General features: G+C 45.6%; 1 protein-coding gene across 2 annotated transcripts in view; it reads left to right on the forward strand.

Annotated features, from left to right (window-relative positions):
* REPS2 (RALBP1 associated Eps domain containing 2) overlaps positions 1 to 20,862 on the forward strand; it is a 233,805-nt gene that overhangs the window by 185,208 nt on the left and 27,735 nt on the right. For both annotated transcript variants that reach the window (XM_029239934.1, XM_029239935.1), the window contains exons 15-16: positions 15,316 to 15,399; positions 16,451 to 16,596. In XM_029239934.1, coding sequence (XP_029095767.1) covers positions 15,316 to 15,399; positions 16,451 to 16,596 — 230 coding nt within the window. The remainder of the gene's footprint in view (positions 1 to 15,315; positions 15,400 to 16,450; positions 16,597 to 20,862) is intronic.

Below are 20,862 nucleotides of genomic sequence, written 5' to 3' on the forward strand. Positions count from 1 at the left end.
GGTAACACATCTTTTATTTCTAGTAGTGGTACTTTCATCTTTTTATGTCATGATCTCTCTGGGTTGGCTGTGGATGAAATCTTTGACTTCCAAATTTATAACTGTTTATGATTCCAGGTTTTATAGTCCATTCTTTTTTATGTTAATCTGTTCTTGTTTCACTTTTCCCAATTTCTGTTTCATAGTTCTCTGTTCTTTTTCAGGATGCATTCCCTACTTTTAACTTCGTGGGTTCTAAACAAAATTATTTTAAAGTTATTTTCAACTTGTTCTGTCTTCATTTTAGTCAGGAGTGAATTCATCTTATTTTTGGGAGGCTGTTCTTACTGCTGGCTTTTTTCCTTCCATGCTTTTTGGAAATTTGCTTAGCAGTCTTATTTGGTATCGGAGTTTCAATTTCATTCTCAGTTCTCCGAGCTCCTCTCTTCCTAGCAGTTCAGTGGTGTCCCTGCCAACCATACCCCCCCACCCTGCGCCCATGGGCCTCTAGTCTGGGGCCAATTCTTCTCCTTGAGGTTCAGCACTTCCGTCTGGCACAGATGTAAGTGATCATGCAGATGTCACCAGATGGTGGCTGAGCCCAAGACCAGGCTAAAGTGTTGTATCTGTTTCTGCTTCTTTTCATTAGGAGGCAGCCCCGAGCACCTTCACAGGCTTCTTCGTGGCTTTGCAGGTTTGTAGGTAGTGAGGTGTCACCTTAGCCTCTGGCTTTAGGGAATGAGCTTGGTGCGGGAACCCTGCCTCATGTGGGGCATTTAAATCCCTGTTATTCTGCTGGGTATGAGCTCTCAGCTGCCTCCACCTGCTGCTGAACCCTCAGCCTGGCCTACCACCTGGGGTTTTTTGGGCTGTTTTGGATTTTATTGTTTTTATACAACAGGTGCTTATTAGTTATCTATTTTATGCATATGCCTGCCACTTTGTGATTTGGCCCCACAGGGATCTTTGTCTTGCTGCTGAGTGTGTCTTAGTCTTTCGAATTTTATCACTTCTGTGCTCATGCTCTCCTTTGTCATTGCATAGCATTTTACAGAACAGGAAGTTGAAGTTCAGAAAGCAGAAGTGAACTACTTGGGACCTCTTCGTTAGTAAGTGACAGAACCAGCTTTTGTAGAACAGGAGAGCTGGGAAAGGTTTCTGGGCTGGTGCTAGAAATTTAATGATAAACCTTGAGAGAGAGAGAGAGAAATCATTCATCGCACATCATAAAAATTAACTATAGGTATGCTGAGCACAAGTTAATAAGGATTTTCAGTCTCTGTGCCCATTTTCTAAATATGAAGTATCGATATTTCCTAATGTTAAGCTAAAACGTTTATTGTTTAAAGTGCCTTCCCCAGGGAAGACTTAACGTTCAGCTTTGCCAAAATAGGTTGCACAGTTTGGTCACTGGGCCATATTTGGTGTAGCCGAAGGCCAAGTGTAATCCATATCCTGCTTTCAAAAAGGGAAAAAAAGGCAGAAGTTTTACATCATAAATAATTATTATTTATGCATTTCAGAATTGATTTTAGAAGTATACAAACCATTGAGGCTTTGCGATTATTTATTTTATAAATTTATCATGTACTTAAGTATAGTGTTTATGTGTCAGATGCTCTTCTAAGTCCTTTATAAATATTAACTTATTTAATCCTAGCAACCATGTGCAGTAGGTTCTGTTGCTATCGTCACTTTGCAGATAAGCAAACTGAGGCACAGAGAACTAGAAATTTGCCCGGAGTCACCCACAGCACGTTAAAGCTGTGATTCTGACCCTGACTATCTAGGCTCAGAGTGCCGGCTCCACCCACCATGCTCTGCTATGCAACCACGTCTCACAGTTATTTTCTTAACCTCTCTCTTATTTATTTATTTATGCATGCGTGGGCTTCAGTAGTTGCAGCACGTGGGCTCAGTAGTTGTGGCTTGTGGGCTCTAGAGCGCAGGCTCAGCAGTTGTGGCGCACGGGCTTTGTTGCTCTGCAGCATGTGGGATCTTCCTGGGCCACGGCACGAACCCTTGTCCCCTGCATTGGCAGGCGGATTCTTAACCACTGCGCCACCAGGGAAGCCCACCTCTTTTTCCTTAACAACAGAGTTGACACATTATCACCAATACATTTTATGTTCTGAAGCCTCTTAATAAATTAGCTTTATCCTACCACTGGTAACTTGTTTTCTTTCCTCGGTTTCCCCTCCTTATGACATTTTGCTTGTAATGTTATTGTGTAAAGCTTACTGTGCTAGCATCACTCCTCTGAAAGATGCCTTAAGTTCATCTAATCAATTCATCAGGTGTTAATGAAATGTGCTTACGAGAGGCCCACACTTTGCAGACAGCTGTGGGATCACAAGGGTTGTGATGTGCTCCTTCTCCTCCAGCTCCTTTCCCCTTCCCCACCCTCTGAAAGCGGCCACGCCTAACACCTTCCATCCTGTAGTCTCTCATGGTGTATGTATGTAACTGTGTCATTTTCCATGTGTCTCATCTAAACCCATTTTCTCATGCTCTGTGCTCAAGGATTGTAGGCGATAGCTGGACACCATGTTTCCTATAACTAACAAGATAGCCCGGTGTTTCCCCTGGGAGTCAACTACGGCTGGTTTCTAGGTTCCTGAACAAAGGAATCCTTATTTCTCTTCTCTGACACCCCCACACAGTGATAAAAAGCAGGAAGCACCCCTAAGTGTCAGGGGAGAAGCAAGATGGGATGGGAGGGTGCCCCCCTGTGCTGTGGTGTCACTAGGAGAGGATGGTGGAGGATGCCCAGAGGGTGGGCCCAGGGAGGCAGCCTGACAGAGTAGTTAAGAACGTGGGCTTGGGGTACAAATCCTCTCTCTGCCTCTTACTGGCTGTGTGTCTTTGGACACATTTACTTAGCCTCTCCGCGTCTCAATTTCATCATCTGTGAATGAGGGTAGTTGTAGTGTCTACTCTCATAGGGTTGTGATAATTAAGCGGGTTAATATCTGTAAAGCACTTAGGATGGTGCCTGGCACATGGTTGGCTCTCACCAACAATGAGCTATTATAATTATCAGTACAGGCCCAGCGAAGCAGAGGTGGAGTCTAGTTGGTAAACAGAAGAACAGACTCAGGACAGCCAGAACTTCATGATCACGAGCCCAGAATGAGTGCCGGGCTGGCTTACTAAACTACTTGTGTTTGAACCACCTTCTTTCCCTTCTGTGACCTTTCACGGCTGGCCTTCTGCCTACATCAGGGGTCAACAAACTACAATCTATAGGCCAAATCCACATGTCACCTGTTTCTGTAAATAGTGGAAATGAAAAGGAAAAGAATCAACAGAAAGACAGTTCCCCCATCAGCCTTTTAACCCACCATCTCCTAACACAAGGATTGCAATGCCTGTGTCTATAGTTTGCGGCTTTGCCTTGAGGACCTTTTTCTGATCAAGATGCTCTGTCTTTCCAACTTTACTAGTAAAACCTCGAGCAAATATCATTTATTCACCTGGCAGCTTCCAAGGCTTGCTGTGGGTGGTCCTTCTCAACTCTGTGTTTCTGAAGCATAACTAGAAGAAACCAACTAAGGCCTTGCCTTTAAGGTGAGGAAGAGGGAAAGAAGCTTGTCCTGGGAAAACACGATAAAGGAGTTGTTTCTTCCCGTCTCCCTCCTGAATACCCTGCTCTGCTCAGCAAGTTCTGTAGGTATCCCTTACTTGTGTGCTGGTAAATCTTCTCTCTGAGAAAAGAAAAAGCCCCTATTTGTAGCTGTTGCCAACCTCTGGTTGTAAATATTCCCACATGGTTGATCGCAGGTGCAGTTGGGAAGGGATGTGCATCATCATTGGCTCATTGGTACCAGTGTGCCCTGTGGTAGACAGCTGTATTTTGCCACTGAATCTCTGTGTCAGTGTTCTCTGTGCCAGGGGAAAGGTTTTTTGTTGTTTTGTGGGGGTTTTTTTCGTTTGTTTTTAAATCTAGGGCACTGTTCCAGCCCAGTCCCAAACTGTGCTGATAGAAATGGGGCCATGTTTTTCAAGTCAACTTGAAATGAATCTCCCTTCTTGTTTACATTTAACTTGTGCCACTAGGTGGCACTTTAAGGACATTACAGGAAATTGGCTTTACTGGATTTATTTTTTAACTTTTTATTCAAGTATAATATGCGTATTGAAGAGTACATATTGAGTGTTCAACTCAGTGAATTATCACAAGCTCAACACACGTGTGTTATTGGCACTCAAATCAAGAAGCAGAATATTACTGGTGCCTAGAAAGCCCCTCTTATGCTATTTTTCAGTTCCTATCCGTTATTCTTAGGGTTCCCACTATTCTGACTCGCAGCAGCATAGGTGAGTTTTACTTGTTTCCTGCCTTATATAAGCGGAACCATGTAGTATATACTCTTATGTCTGGCCTCTTTTGCTTACACGCTGTTTGTGTGATCCATCCAGATTGTTGTATGCGGTTGTAGATCATTGCTGTATAGTATTCTGTTGTGTATGCAAATATGTCACTGTTTTCTTTCTTTCTTTTTTTTTTTTGGCTGTGTCGGGTCTTTGTTGCTGTGCCAGGCTTTCTCTAGTTGTGGCAAGCAGGGGCTTCTCTTCATTGAGGTGCGTGGGCTTCTCATTGTGGTGACTTTTGTTGTTGTGGAGCCATGGGCTCAAGGTGTGTGGGCTTCAGTAGTTGTGGTGCGTGCAGGCTTAGTAGTTGTGGCGCACGGGCTTAGTTGCTCCAGGGCCTGTGGGATCTTCCCGGACCAGGGCTCGAACCTGTGTCCCCTGCATTGGCAGGTGGATTCTTAACCACTGAGCCACCAGGGACGTTCTATATCACTGTTTTCTACTGTTGATGGATATTTGGGTAGTTTTCAAATTTTGGCAGTTATAAATAATGCTGCTATGCATATTCACGTACGAGTTTCTGAGTGGATGTATGTTTTCATTTCTCTTGGGTCTATCCCTAGGAGTGGAATTTCTGGGTTATATGGTAAGCATATGTTCAGCTTTAGTGGATGCTGCCAAATGGTTTTATAAAGTGTACTGATTTATACTCCATCAACAGTGTTCTCATTTCACTTCCACATCCTCATCAATACTGAATTTATTTTATGACTGGTTCCTAACTCTTACATACTTTTTACAGCTCTCTCTCTAGCCAGCTATTTCTAATTGAGTTTCTTCTAAAGCCACTTTTCTCTGATGGACCTGGCTCATGCAGGAAGGGCCGTGTCATCCCAAAAGGGGACATTTATCACAGTCTAAGTATGAGCTATCAGCAGTTAGAAGAAATGTTATTGAAACACTCCATCACTAATACAGAGCAATGGGAATGGGAAAGGAATTCAAAATTATAAGTGTGGTAAAACATCGAGTGAAGCTAGGACTTTGAGGCGCTTTGAAATTTTTATATTGTATTGTTGCCAGTCTGTGTATGTCAGGTGTGAGGGACCAGCAAAAGATTTTTAAAGGCCTCGTAACCAGATGCCTTTGAATTTTGATGGTGGTGGGTACCTGTTTTAGTAAGAGTCTGTTTGGTGTGGCAAGGGGCGTTCATATAGCATCTTTCTTCAACCCTACAGTGGGGAAAATGGGTCTCAGGAGAATCTTGCTGTATATCACCTTATCTGTGAGGCCTGTGTTGTTGACTCTTTGGGCTGTCTTATAATACGGCTTTACATATGGGTTGAATAGAGGGTGGGGCTCAGACTTGGTTCTATTACTAGAAGAGAACCAAAATCTAGTTATGGTCAAATATTTTTCTTTTAGACCAAAATGCAGTGCCCATAGTCCTCTAGTTGTAACAGGAAGTCTGTTTCGTGGATGTTGTCCATAATCCAGTAGGTTCCAGAAATCCCTGAGTGATTATGCTTTGTGACTTTCGTATCCAGGGGCTAGTTGTCCATTATAGTTGCTGATTATCCACTTCCGTTAAAATTGTCCCTGAGCTCCTCTGTCAGTGTTCCCCCGAGTGTCCCTGATGTTGGACTGTCCTGCTGTAAGGGCCACCAGAGATACTCAGTGCAAGCTGCCTGAGATGTTTGTACTGAGGCAGCCACGAAATCTGCTTTTATTTGTAAAAACGTCTTCCCTCCAGTATTGGTAGCAGTAATATCCAGTGGCACAAATTTGGATTGTGGGCAGCCTGCTCTATGGGATCTGCTTATTATCTAAGCCAGAGTCAGCACTCTCCCAGTCAAGGTTTTCATCTTTTGGCAAGAGGGGAAAAGTCCCTCATGTTGAGTTAGCTTCTACTTACAGAAATAGATCCTGTGCCTGGGAAACCAATTGTACTTTTACTCCCGATTATGATAGTAGCTGCCATTAGTGAATAGCTACTGGGTTATTGTGCTTAGCGCCCTAGACAGATTTGTCACTTAATCTTCACAATGCTAGGAGTTAGATGGACTACCCCCTTTTGGAGATGATGAAACGGTGGCTCGGAGAGGTTAAGCCCATGCCCAAGCCAGTGCCAAGCCTGCACTTGACTCCAAAGGCTGTGCCCTGTACCTGCTGTGCTCTGTGGCCCCAGTTGCCATGGGATGGAGTTTTTGACTTGTCCACTGGAATATGAAACAGTGTTGGATTCATTACTAGTTCACTGCATACATTGATCAGAGGACCTGCTGTTTGCTGGTCTTTAGCTTCGGCACTGGGAAAGCAAGAGTGGAACAAGACCCAGCTCCTGCCCTCCAGGTGCTTATGCTTCAGCTCCATTCCTGTCTCTCATAAGTGACTTGGCTCATGGGTTTTGGTTATTGTTCTTACAGAGAACTCAGTTCTCTGGATTTTCTCTCTGAGACTGACTGTCGAATGATGGGGTTTGTTGTGGCCACTGTGCTGCTGGCTGTTGGTTCTGCATCTTCTATGCCTGGGTTTGACCACAGGGCTTTCTGGTGTGTCCTTAACCAGCAGAGATTGGGGTCAGGTTAAAGTCAAGCACCAAATGACACTGAGACTACCACTAAGATGCTGGAGATCCCCTAGATACAGTAGCAGGATTATCTGCTCATCTGCCTAGAAATTAGCCTTGACCTTTGTGATTCTATCTTGGGATCTGCCTGGATTCTTGGGAGGTAAATGAAGCTTAAGTTTCTTTTTCTAATCTGTCGGTAGCATGAATATGTGATTCTTTGCTTGTTGCAAATTCGACTTGTATTTATTTTTTAAAAACACATTCATGTTTCTTTTTTTTAAAGTTTTTTTTGATGTTGACCATTTTTTTAAAAAATTAATTAATTTATTTACTTTTGGCTGCATTGGGTCTTCATTGCTGTGCGCCGGCCTTCTCTAGTTGCGGCAAGTGGGGGCTGCTTTCGTTGCAGTGTGCGGGCTTCTCACTGTGGTGGCTTCTCTTGTGGAGGAGCACGGGCTCTAGGCACGTGGGCTTCAGTAGTTGTGGCGCGTGCGGGCTCAGTAGTTGTGGCGCACGGGCTTAGTTGCTCTGCGGCCTGTGGGATCTTCCTGGACCAGGGCTCAAACCTGTGTCCCGTGCATTGGCAGGTGGATTCCTAACCACTGCACCACCAGGGAAGCCCAATGTTGACCATTTTTAAAGTCTTTATTGGATTTGTTACAATATTGCTTCTGTTTTATGTTTTGTTTTTTTGGCCGTGAGGCATGTGGGATCCCAGCTTCCCCAACCAGGGATTGAACCCACACCCCCTGCATTGCAAGGCGAAGTCCCAACCACTGGACTGCCAGGGAAGTCCCTCGACTTTTAAATAAAAGTCTTACTGGTAAAAATTTTGCACAGCTTCAAATATGTATTTATTTATTTATGAAACCATATTGCATATACCACCTATTGCCTCCATGGTAAATGGAGAAGAAAACAATTAAGAAGCCTGGTTAGTTTTTGCTGGAGCACCTGTGGCCTTTTCCAGACCAGGACCTTGGAGACTTGGTTTTCTCATTTCTTAAATGAAGAGTTTGGGCCATCAGTGGTCCCTAGCTGATCTGGACTGGCTATATAAAAATCACTCAGGGAGCTTGTTAAAATAGAAGTTCTAATGTTCCAGCCCTAGGAGATTCTAATTAGAGAAGTCTGGGGTAGTATCTAAAAGTCTGTAATTTATAAAAATTCCCCAGATAATTCTCTTATGTAGCTATATTTGGGAACCACTGGGCTAGAAGTTCTAGAATAAATAGAATTGAGTTGAGAAGAAACTTGTGGTGTGTTTGAAGATTCAGGTAATACTTATGTGCCTGGAGTGGGTTCCCGATTGGCAAACTAATGCAGTTATGATGCAGAGGTAAATTGGAGCCAAATGATGGAAGATCTTTTTTTAAATTTTTTTTCCTATTTCTTTATTTTATTTAATTGATTTATTTATTTACTTTTGGCTGTGTTCGGTCTTCGTTGCGGTGCACGGGCTTCTCATTGCAGTGGCTTCTCTTTGTTGCGGAGCACGGGCTCTAGGCGCGTGGGCTTCAGTAGTTGTCACACGCGGGCTCAGTAGTTGGGGCTCGCAGGCCCTAGAGCGCAGGCTCAGTAGTTGTGGCGCACGGGCTTAGTTGCTGCGCGGCATGTGGGATCTTCCCGGACCAGGGCTTGAACGCATGTCCCCTGCATTGACAGGTGGATTTTTAACCACTGCGCCACCAGGGAAGCCCGATGGAAGATATTTAACTGGCTGAGCGGTTGTGTTGTGTGCCACAGGCCTTAGGGACCCATCGAGGGGCCTTGAGAAAAAGTGTTTTGATGAGAAGGCGCTTTACAAGATGAGTTCCTCAGTGTTACGCAGGGTGGATTAGACCAGGGGAAAAACCGAAGGCTGGAGAAAGACCCACTGAAGTTTCTGCAGTGGCCCAGGTTGGGGGGGGGTGTGATGAGCACCTGGGCTCAGATGGGAGCCGCAGGGCCTTTGTGAGCTCACCTGCCTGGGTGGAACTGGAACCTGAGACGTGTTGTTTTTAAGCTACTTCAGAAAAAAATCCATAAGTTATCAGTGTTCTGTTCATGTGTTTTAACTACCATAAGGAATGATTTTTATTGTGTTTGTGTCCAGGAGGTTTTAGAGGAGTGCAGTAAATAAATTCTTGCAGAGAAGTAGTTGGCAGCAGCAGCGAGAGCTGCTACTGCAGGAAAGCAGAGAGGCAGGGAGGGAGCCCTTCTTGCCCAGCAACAACACGTCCTCACCCTGCCTCACACGCTTGGCCAAGGCTAGAGGCAGAGGGATGTACATTTGACTTGAATGGAGTTTGCCATTCAAATCAAATGGAATGGTTTTCCTTTATTCCTCTAGAACCCAGTCTGTAGGTCAGTGTTTCCCCAAGTGTGTTCCACAGAACATTAGTTTTGCTGGATGGTAATGTGAATTACATGAGAATGAGGAGTCGAAGCCAAATACGTTTGTGAACTGCTGGGTTAAACAAGGGCGGTGGCTTCCTTTACCTCCCAGAAGTTCAGGGTGTGTGGCGTGCTGTACGCTCTCTGGATTTCTAAGAGGGAGAGACTCTGCAGTGCTTCCTAAGCTTATGTGTAGAATCTTCTCTCCTCCAGGTCAGGGACTGGCAAACTATCACCCACACACCGAATCTATCCTGCCACCTGTTTCTGTAAATAGTTTATTGGGATGTAGCCACGCCCGTTCCTTGTATTGTCTGCACCTGGTTCTGCACTCAGCAGCAGAGTTGCAGGTTGGCAGCAGAGACCTGGAGACCCAGAGACTGAATGACCGGGACAACTCAAAGTATTTACTATCTGGCTCTTTCCAGAAAATGTTTGCCAGTCCCTCCTCTAAGAAATTCGTGGAACTGGTGTTCCCTTGGAACCCTTATTGGGTGGGTTGTTCTAGCACTGGTTTGTGATGAGTCTGCTTATTTCTTCAGCTACTGTGCTGCCATGTTTCTTTGCTCTTGCTGTAAACTGTTTCCTGTCTCAGCCATTTGCCCATTGTCCAAGATGGAAGCCAGGACTCCGTGTATCACTGTTCTTTCACTTCCCGCACTCCACCAATCTCCAAGGAGGTATCCAGTTTCCAGTCTAAAGAGTTCTCAAATCTGCCTAACCTAACTCTCACCAGACTGGTTTGAATGACCATCGTCTCTTGTCTTGTTTTCTTCTTTAGCCTTCTAATTGAGTTCCCTTCCCCCAGTATGGGTCGCTTCCAATTTGTTTTACTCACTGGGTCCAGAATGATCCTTCTAAAACACAAATCTAGTCAGCTCACTTCCCTACCTGAAATCCTGCATTGGCCCCTCTGGCCCTTAGGATAAGCTCCAAATCCTTGTACCAACCAAGGTGTAGTCAGGCAAACAGAAACTGCTCTAGGTGTTTCACACTGGAAGAGATTTCATTCACGGAATTAGGTGCTTACAGAAAGAATTAGATGTGCTAGAGGAGCAGAGGTGAGTGAAGGCTGCCGCTATCAGCTTTACCACAACTTACTGGAAATGCAGATATTCCAAGAACTGAAGGAAGCAGCTGGAGATGCTCAGGATGCCTGCAGCATGGAAGTCATGATTTGCAAGGAAATGCCCAAGGCCACAGCAAGATCTTCTGACTGCTGAAGCCCATGCTTTTCTGCCCGCCGCTGCCAGAGGAGCAGTAATATGGCTTGTTTTCTCTCACCTCCTTGGTTTCATGTGAGTGACTCTCAGTGGCAGTAAGGAACTGTGTTGAAAGGAGATTCTATAAATGTAGTTCCCAGCTTCTGACCCACTGCAGTGTAGGGAAGAGCATAGATGTGGGGAATGGTACTGAGTGGCTGATAAATAGTCCAGGATGACAATCTGTAAGACCATGTGTGGTCCAATCCACTGCCCTTCTCCAACTTCAGCTCTCCCATTGTTCTCCACTGTTCACACTTATTCCACCCTACTAGACCCCAAGTTCCAGACTTACTAGAGTGTATTTTGTAAGAGGCCTAAAACTATGAACGTTTATTATCTCATAGCTTCTGTGAGTTAGAGATTCAGGAGCAACTAATCTGGGTGGTTCTGGCTCAGGGTCTCTCATTAGGCCACAGTCAAGACATCAACTGGGACTGGTGTCATCTGAAGGCTGGATGGGGGCTGAAGGATCCACTTCTAAGACGGTGCATTCACGTGGCTGTTGGTAGGAGGCCTCAGTTCCTTCTTATGTAGGCCTCTCCACAAGGCTGTCTGAGTGGCTTCAGGACATGGCAGCTGGCTTCCCCCAGAACAAGTGATTCAAGAGACAGCCCAAGGAGAAACATACTAGAGTGCTTTAACTCCCCTCTTCTGGGAGCACATTATCTGGTGTCTCAGGTCCAGTTGCCTAGAAGCAGAACCTGAGCTGAGGATTCTTGGAAAGTGACACATCAGATGTATAATATAATTATCTGTATAATTGAATAGCTGAATGATCCCTTCTTCTGGTGGAGAATCCAAATGCTTATCCTCCCTGGGCCTGTGTCCCTTTCTGGGGAGCCAACTGAGCAGAGCCCATGTTGTTCCATCAAAACCCCACAGCAGTTCTCAGCATCCTGAGTGGCAGCACCTTCCAAGTCCATGTGACCTGTCCAGGTTTTTCATTGCAAACTTAGAATGAAAATATGTTTCTCATTTCTGGATAAGAGAGTATTAAAATGACAGTTATATTTTTAAAAGGGACCTTAGCTCAAGTTTCAATGAGCTCTTGGCTAAAAGTGCCTTTTCCTGGCTTGTCACGTCCCAGCTAGGTATGTGTTGTTACACATGGAGCCATGAGGGAAGGACTGATATTCCAGTATAATTGTAATCCACATATTTATTTCTTTCATAAAGTTCAGGCATTGGATTTCGCTTCAGACAACAAGAACTTTTGGACAAGGACGTATTGTCCATATTGATAGCAGAGTTGTTCCCCCATTTCTCTAATACACAGAGAAGAAAGGGAGCCACCGAGGTCCCCCTGTTTTCATGGGTTTTCATTCTCCCAGAATTGTTAACTTAGAAAAGTCTGAAGAAATAGCAACGGAATCTCCCACTTTGACCTGCTTGCCAGCTGCTAAGTCTTATGTGAGCTTCACACTGTTCATGAAGGGAAGTGGAATAGTTTATTGGGAAGAGGGGCTTTTGCGTGTCTAAGTCTCATCTTCAGGTTTTTTTAATTTCTTTTTTTTTTTAAGCACAAAGCTAGTTTTCTTTTTCCATCTCTTTTCCTGGGATAAGTTCTGGCCGGGGTGAGGCTCTGCCTTTCTAGGTCCTTCCTGATTCTTGTGTTCTAGGCCCCTCCTGAGATTTGCTCTTTTGAATGTTAATAGGTGGACCCATTTAGAATGGATCCTGGACCAATAGAAAGTGGTGGGGAGGTCTTGAGTTTCCTCTTAAGGAGACTGATGGTTAGATCAGCCTGACTTAACACTGCAGAGTTGTTTGTTATTAGTCATAGAGCTAGAAAACCCAGGCCCTTGAATACAATTTCAGGAAGGTAAATTTTATTTTTTTAATACATTTATTTATTTATTTTTGGCTGTGTTGGGTGTCCGTTGCTGCGCGCGGGCTTTTCTCTAGTTGCGGTGAGCGGGGGCTACTCTTCGTTGAGGTGCGCAGCCTTCTCATTGCAGTGGCTTCTCATGTTGCGGAGCACGGGCTCTAGGCATGTGGGCTTCAGTAGTTGTGGCACGCAGGCTTCAGTGGTTGTGGCTCACGGGCTCTAGAGCACAGGCTCAGTAGTTGTGGTGCACGGGCTTAGTTGCTCTGCGGCATGTGGGATCTTCCCGGACCAGGGCTCGAACCCGTGTCTCCTGCATTGGCAGGCGGATTCTTAACCACTGCGCCACCAGGGAAGCCCAGGAAGGTAAATTTTAAAATGGAAAACAGTTTTCAGGCCTCACAACTGCTCCTCATCCTTCCCAAGCCCCACCCCATTGTTGTTGGTGATTTAGAGATGTTTACAAGAAAAGGAAGTCAGTGATACAGACACTCTACTGCTTTTGCTGTGCTCAGAATCCTCATTTTTGTTGAAAAGAGGATGAAATTTATCATTTCCCTCAATATTTCCACAAGAAGGAGACTTCACTCATCTCCCCAGGAAAGGGAGCGTTAGGACGGACACCTCTCTCCACCTGCCTGATGATACGGAGGGGAACTGACCAACTGAAAGGTGGGGTGACTGGTCCGTCACTTCTCTCCTCTCTGCCTGGCCGCTGGGCCATGTGGGCGCAAACCTGTGGTCCCTGTGGAGAGCGGGTGGGCCGTAGCAGGGCAGGCCGTGGATTGGCAGTGGAAGGCGAGTGTGGGCCTCAGGTCCAGGTCCTGTTCTTCAGCAGAGGTCACGGGCAGCCCTGCACTAGGTGCTTGTCAGGTCCTTGCTCAGCCATTCAGAAAGCTGACATTGGACTAGTGCATCTTGGAGTGTGATGCCATCTGTCCGAACCCCCGAGAAGGTGGGGGAGCCTGACCGTGAATGGCTCTTGACCGACTTCACTTGGATGCTTCCGGGTACTTCAAACTCAGTGTGTCCCAAAGCAGGCTCCCCTTCCCACCTGCTTCTCCCTCGGTTCCTGTTGCGGAGATTGACCTCCGTGCTCTCGTGGTACCCCAGCCTGCCCTCCTGGGTGTCAGAGCCTGGGAGGCCCCTCAATCCTCCTTTCTCGCCACCCCTGTGCAGTGCCCCTCTGCACCCAGCTTGCAGCCGGGATGTCACCTTTGCCTGAGTGTTGGTGACCCACAAGGCCGGCTGCTGTTGTAGCCCCCGGACACCCTCGCTGTAGTCCTTATTCCCCTGAAGCCTGTTTGCCTGCTCATTCTCTGCCTTTCCCGCTAGACTGCAAGGTCCAGAGCTTGTTCATTCTTGAACACCGGTGCTACTACAGGGGCTGCCTGTCATGGCTGTTGGATAGGTACTTCTTGAGTGAATAACACTCAGGCCCAAGAGTGCTGGAGGCGGTAGAGCATAGTGGTCACAGCCCAGCTTTGGAACCTGAGGCCTGGGTTTGGACTCTGCTATTTGTGTGATATTGGGTGAGTCCCTTACCTTCTGGGTCCTTAGTTTCTTCCCGACTTCCTAAGACTGTGATGATGAAATGCAGTAATCCATGCAAAACATCTAGAGCAACATGTTGACACATAGCAAGTGTTCGGTGGTTCATAGTACACATCTATTAATAAAAACAACAACAACAATAATAATACAGTTACCCTTAATGGAAAGGAGAAGGCTGTAAGAAAAACTTGGAACTAGAGATCACGCATGTTGAGTGCCTGCAGCGTGGGTTTCAAAGAGGCGGGGAGTTGCTTGGGCACCAAGGATTCCAGCGCGGGCAGTGGAAGTGTAGGAGCAGACGGGCTTACTGTGGGGAAGAGTGGACAGGGAGGGAAACATGGAGCAGGAGAGCCGAAAACAGGACCTTGAGAAACCGCTCACGTGAGGGACAAGAGGGGCCAGAACAGGAAGAGAGAATGATTCCAAGTAGGAGACTGCGACTCATCAGATGCCAGGGACAGGACCTTTACAAACACAGCTGAGGGTGCTGAGCTGGGCTGCTGGTCTCTGAAGACTAGAGGCAGCTGGAACGTGCTGGGTGGGGCGGTGGTTGGGGAGGAGTAGGGTCAGAATAAGGAAGAAGCCTGGCCCCGCAAGGGTTTGAAGAGGGCTGCTTAGCGATGAGGTAGGTGCCCTCAGACCCATAGGTTGTATGCTGCAGTGTGTGTTTCTGTGATGCAGATTAGCTTGTGGGTCAGTAGAGGACTGATAATGTGGAAGTCACGTTGGTTCACATGTTATTAACATTTTGCATCACTGGCTAATAGTGGCTGAAAGCCAAGGACTCCAGTAGCGCTGAATGTAGCAAGCCCGGGAGATAGGAAGCTGAGCAGGGGCACCCGCGCTCCCTGGGCTCTTCACCGGGCTGTGTGGCCCCGCTGTCTTGCAGGCCTTTGGGGCCATTCCTCCCCCGTCTTTGTGCTTTCATTCATGGACTCCATACCACTCAGCAGCCAGAATCCCTCTGTTTACCCTTTCCATCATGCTTACCCCTCACCTTTTTTTAAGGTAAAGAGTCATATCTACTAGAGTGTTTTATCAGAAATTTAATATTTAAAAAACTTTCAGTGCTTTTCATTATAATTATTGTTTTTGTTAGTGATCGGGTTGAAATTTTAACTTCTTTCCCCACCCTATTTTTCTGATACGCTTTGTTATTTTTAGTTTGTGCTTTCGAAGCATTAGTTTTTAGCAATACATACGTCCAGTTATAGAAGACGTTCCTGTGACTTCTTTCCCTAAGATTGAACAATGCTGGGAGGAGGGATGGGAGGGAACAGCAGGGTCTACAGAAGCTTTTCTCGAGGATTGGCAACCCCGACCATCCTTGGCTCTTTCTCCGTAGTAACTCTTTTCCTAAGCTCTCTTCATTACATGTTTAGGTGGTTATGTTGTTACATTTTTTTCCTTTCTGTGATCTTTTGCTACAGTCTGAACAAGCGTCTGAGGCCGAGTTACACCCCCAGCTGAACAGAGCCCCCTCCCAAGCTGCGGAAAGTAGTCCAGCAAAGAAGGTAAGGCCAGCGTGAGGATGTTACTGTGATGGTCTTGTGACCCCTCCCTCCCCTGGGCTGCTTGCCGCTGTTAGCAGACATACCGTTGTAAAGTTTTCATGCCCTGACATGAATGTCTATGGTCCACATTTCCTAGAATCTGGGTTCTTTGTGAAGATTAGCGTCCTGATGATTCCTGGGCTCCACCTTGATGTTTCTGACAGTTTGTACTTCCCTCTTCAACCTCCCAGCTAAATATGGTGGCCTTGCTTTTGGCAAGACCAAGAGGTGCAGTGGGGAGCCCTGCATCCTGCTAAGCCTCGAGGAGCACGCTGGGGGCTGGGGTGGTCTCCCCTTCCTAGTCTTTTTGCTACGGTCTCCCCTTGCCCACCCATGTCACCAAGTCCTGGGCCATTTGCTCGCTCACTCACCGTGCTCTCCCATTCGTCTTCTCCCCCTCCTTTCTCCTTGCCCATTTCCTCAGGCCCTCCTCCCATCACAGAGCACGTGGGCCTGGGCTCGGGAGCACAGGTGAGGCAGATCCTCCAAGGAAGCAGGCCAGCTCTCTCCTTGCAGAAGACACAGTGGCTCGTCAGCTTGGCTTGATGTAGGAGCTGGGGGTCGGAGAATGATGAGCATATGACAAAGACCTCTACAAACTTTAAAACTTAGAACAGATTCAGAACATATTCCCAAAAGCCCCAAAGTGAGGCAAGAGTGAATTTTGTCTTCAGTAAGGAAAGGCCCTGTGGTGTGAGATGCACACAGCATTTAAAAAAGAAAAGAGGGGAGGGAGAGAGGGCATCTGAGTCCTGTGTCCTTCCAGGTGACAAAAGAGGTAATAGGCTGCAAGCATGAAAAAAAAGAAAAAGAAAGAAGGAAAGGCCCCTGGAATCTGATGCCCGGGTCTCTCCAGGTCTTGCCAAGCCACGAATCAGCCACTTGTCCTGAGGTGTGGAGTTTGAATAGAGCACACGACTGACCTTGGGGATAGGCCGAGAGTAACATGGGGCATTGACGTGATGGGTGGCATTTGTTTAACTTTTTGGTTTTTTTTTTTTTAAATCCACAGGATATACCGTATTCTCAGCCCCCATCAAAGCCCATCCGTAGAAAATTCCGACCTGAAAATCAAGCTACAGAAAGTCAAGAGCCTACTACGGCTGTAGGCGGGCCAGCTTCTGTAGCAACCGTGAAACCCCATCCAACAGTGCAAAAGTAAGTAGAACGGATAAATGCGCGAAAGGTCGGAAAGTTTATTTTAAATCTGCATATACATATGTAAATGTAAACTTACGTTTACTGTCATCACCATGGACAGGTGTGATTTTAATGGTTATAGTCTTACCTTACTCATTTCTATGATGGGATTACAGTCTCCCGGTCACATAGGAAGAGGCTTTCTAAGTGATGGACTTAACTTGACCCCAGGGACCAGCAAGTCCCAGGCTGGCGTGTGCTTTGGGTTGGTTTGATTTCCTTCCCCTCCTCCCCTCCTCTTCCTTTCTTTCCTACCGCTCTTCTTTGTTCTGGCCTGTGTTTTCCTGGGAAGAAGACAGTAATATAAATGGCAGTTTCCCCCTTTGCCTGTCTTATCTCATGTTCCCCGGTGCACGTGGCCAGCTTCAAGACCCTCAGACCCAACTTTGAGTAGATGTGGTGTGTGATTCCTTTTCATCCCCATGAAGGGGTTCTGTTGTTGAGCATCTCAGCACAGAACGGTCACATGCAGAGCTGCTAAGATATCTGTCTGTATGATCAGCTGGATGGAGGGTGGGGACACCTGTGGACATGGCCCGGGACCGAGAAGACCATCCTTCTCCAGGCTTTGGCTTTAAGAAGAGCCATCACTTGCCTCAGTGAAATTGAGCCAGGTGTCCAGGGCAGAAAACTGCTGCTGCGTGTTACTTCAAGTGAGCCTGACTAGTCACTAACACAAATGCTCGGGATACGTCATGGCACCGCTCCAGGGGCCCTGTGGGTCTCAGGGGCTGCTTCGGAGTTACTCCTGCTTACACTGTTATGGGAAGAAAAGCAACAGGTTCTGTGGGTGCAGCTTGCCTTTGAAGCCAATCCCCATTCTGAATCTGTGCAGCACTCTTCTTCAGGTAATGGCTTTTGTTTTTTCCAAATAGACAGTTCCCTGGTAGTATTAGTGCATAAAGGAAGTGTATTTTGTCCTTAATAGTCACTGAAAGCTTTGGTCATCTTCCAGCCACCTTCCAGCCTAGAGGATGCATCTCTGTCAGGAACACAGACAGCCAAACTTGCTTCCATGTTCTCCCCAGCTTTCCACTGTAAACTGCACTTCACATCAATGCTAGTCACTCAGTGGTGACTACGACATCCTCCAAACTGGATGGCAGGGCCGCTGGTGGAGTTCACGCAGAGATCTTCTTTTTTCATCTTTTATTTTTAAATATATAAATGTACTTATTTAGTTTTGGCTGCGTTGGGTCTTCGTTGCTGCGCACGGGCTTTATCTAGTTGCGGCGAGTGGGGGCTACTCTTCGTTGCGGTGCACGGGCTTCTCATTGCAGTGGCTTCTCTTGTTGCGGAGCACGGGCTCTATGCGTGCGGGCTTCCGTAGTTGTGGCACGCGGGCTCAGTAGTCGTGGTGCACAGGCTTAGTTGCTCCGCGGCATGTGGGATCTTCCCGGACCAGGGCTCGAGCCCGTGTCCCCTGCATTGGCAGACGGATTTTTAACCACTGCACCACCAGGGAAGTCCTCTTCATCTTTTTCAAAAGACAACTTTATTTAGATACATTTCATATAGCATACAATTCACTCTTTTAAGTGTATACTTCAGTGGTTTTTAGCATATTTACGAAGTTGTGCAACCATCATAACAGTGTAATTTTAGAACATTTTCATCACCCCCAAAAGAGATTCTGTGCCCATTAGCAGTCACTTTCCATCCTCCCCTGCCCCACTATCTACTTTCCGCCTTCATAGATGTGCCTGCTCTGGCCATTTCATTTAAATGGAATCATACAACATGTGGTCTTCTGTGACTGGCTTCTTTCACTTAGCATCATGTTTTTAAGGTTCATACATGTTGTATAGTAAGTCAGAACTTAATTTTTTAAATTGCTGAATAATGTTCCATTATATGGATATACGACATTTTATTCATCCATTCATCAGTTGATGGTCATTTGGGTTGTTTCCACTTTTCAGCTAATAAGAATAATGATGCTGTGAATATTTGTTTACAAATTTTTGTGTGGACTTACCTTTTCATTTGTCTTGAGTATTTATACCTAGGAGTAGAATTGCTGGGTCATATGGTAACTCTATGTTTAACAGTTTGGGGACCTGCCAAACTGTTTTCCACAGTGGCTAAAGCATTTTACAATCCTGCCAGTAAAGTATGAGGGTTCCAAATTTTCCTCCTCTTTACCAACACTTGTTATTTGATTTTTAGGGTTTTTATCATAGCCATCTTAGTGGGTGTGAAGTGGTATCTCATTGTAGTTTTGATTTTTATTTCCTTAATGAATAGTGATGTTGAGCATCTTTTCATGTGCTTATTGGCCATGTGTATAACTTCTTTGGAGAAATGTCTTCTCAGGTTTTTGCCCATTTTTAATTGGATTATTTTTCTTTTTATTTTTAAGTTATGAGTTCTTTATATACTCTGGATACAAGTCCCTTGTCAGATGTATGAGTTGCAAATATTTTCTCCCATTCTGTGCATTGTCTTTTCACTTTCTTGATGGTGCTATTTGCAGCACAATATTTTTAAGTTTGGTCAAGTCCAATTTATCGAATTTTTTTCTTTTGTCACTTGTGCTTTTGCTGTCATACCTAAGAAACCATTGCCCAGTGCCATAGGGAGGGTGGGAGGGAGACGCAAGAGGGAGGAGATATGGGGATATATGTATACATATAGCTGATTCACTTTGTCATACAGCAGAAACTAACACAACATTGTAAAGCAATTATACTCCAATAAAGATGTAAAAAAAAAATTTACCTTAGGAACCACTGCCCAAATCAAGTTCATGAAGATTTGTTCCTGTGTTCGCATCTAAAAGCTTTATAGTTTTAGCTCTTACATTGAGCCCTGTGGTCTATTTTAAATTCATTTTTGTGTATTATATAATGAAGGGGTCCAGCTTCATTCTTTTGCATATGGATTTCCAGTTGTCCCAGCAGCATTTGTTGAAAGGAGATATTTTCTTTTATCTGCCTGTTCAGTCACTGCCCCTCACCATGATACTCTTTCACTAGTTAGGTGACCACATGGGGTCAGGCTGAGAGAGGCTAGCACCCACCAGCAGCACAAATAGTGCTGTAAATGGCAGGGAACTTTATAAGACTTACTTCAGGTCCCAGACCAGTTTATTTTGGAGTGATAAGGAGCAACTTAGCATTCATCATTTTTTAAAACCTGGAGAGAGGACAGCCAGACACATGATGGTTAGTCTGTATGGCCCTTTCTCAGCTAGGGTTCTGGGAGAGAATTAAGCTCTGATGCCCTTAGACATCCATTGTATGTAGTAAGTTAATCTCTCTCCAGTGCATTTAGAGTGGTCGTTACTATATACCGTCTTTGGGAAAACCGAGAAAAGAGTCACAAATCAAGTTGCAAAATGGTCTTCAGCCTTTGGGGAAATTAACGTTAGAACTGATCTATTAATAAGAAACAAATTCTGCTTCAGATATCATCACTGTCTGCTCCATTTAGGGGAGAGGAACTAATAAAATATTCTCTCCAGGTGTGCGCTCCTGAGTCCAGGTTACAAGTAATAAGCAGCCCTCTGATTGTGTCATCATTAATGAGCTACCCGTAAGGACAGAAGTGGGTTTTTCTTAGAAATAGCTTAGCTTGATTTTTTTCCCCATATCTAATGTATCTGCTAAGGATCGATTTTGGGAAAAAAGAGTTGTTTGAACAGTTTAGAACTAGAGGATGCTGTGTGGCAGTACTGTGACTGAACCTGTGCCAACCTCTGTGGCCTTTGCTCTTCTCTGGAACCCCAGGAATTGTCCTGGGCCGCCCCAGGGCATTCCAAGGAGCTTGCGTGGCAGTGTCTGCTTGTCTGTATGACGTTCTCAGTGTGGCTGGGATTCTGTTTCCCTTCCCTGCTCATGTTTGGCAACACTGGAATATCTTTGGGGTTGATGATTGGCATCTCTAATGAAAACCTACCATTTCCAAGAAGAGAAAAGGCAGTATAAACTCACTTCTTAAAAGCTGTACTCAGAATTCCGTGGGAGAAATCAGGGCCCAGGGTGAAGGCTAGGAAGATTTTTCTCATCTAGAGACCCCAGTTTATATTCCTTCAAACATTGGTTCAGCTGCTTGAACATAAACCAGGTAACAGTCACTCACATAACATAGAAATTAACTACTTTCTTATGTAAAAGTCTAAGTTGGTGAGTGGTCCAGAAGAGTACCTGCCCAGAACCCAGGTACCTTCTGTCGTCTTGTTTTAGATCCCTGTGAGGGTTGCCTGTATCCATAGGGTCGGAG

Source organism: Monodon monoceros, unplaced genomic scaffold (genome assembly GCF_005190385.1).
Source record: "Monodon monoceros isolate NGI ecotype Baffin Bay Population unplaced genomic scaffold, NGI_Narwhal_1 Super_Scaffold_22, whole genome shotgun sequence".
NCBI classification, from domain to species: Eukaryota; Metazoa; Chordata; class Mammalia; order Artiodactyla; family Monodontidae; genus Monodon; species Monodon monoceros.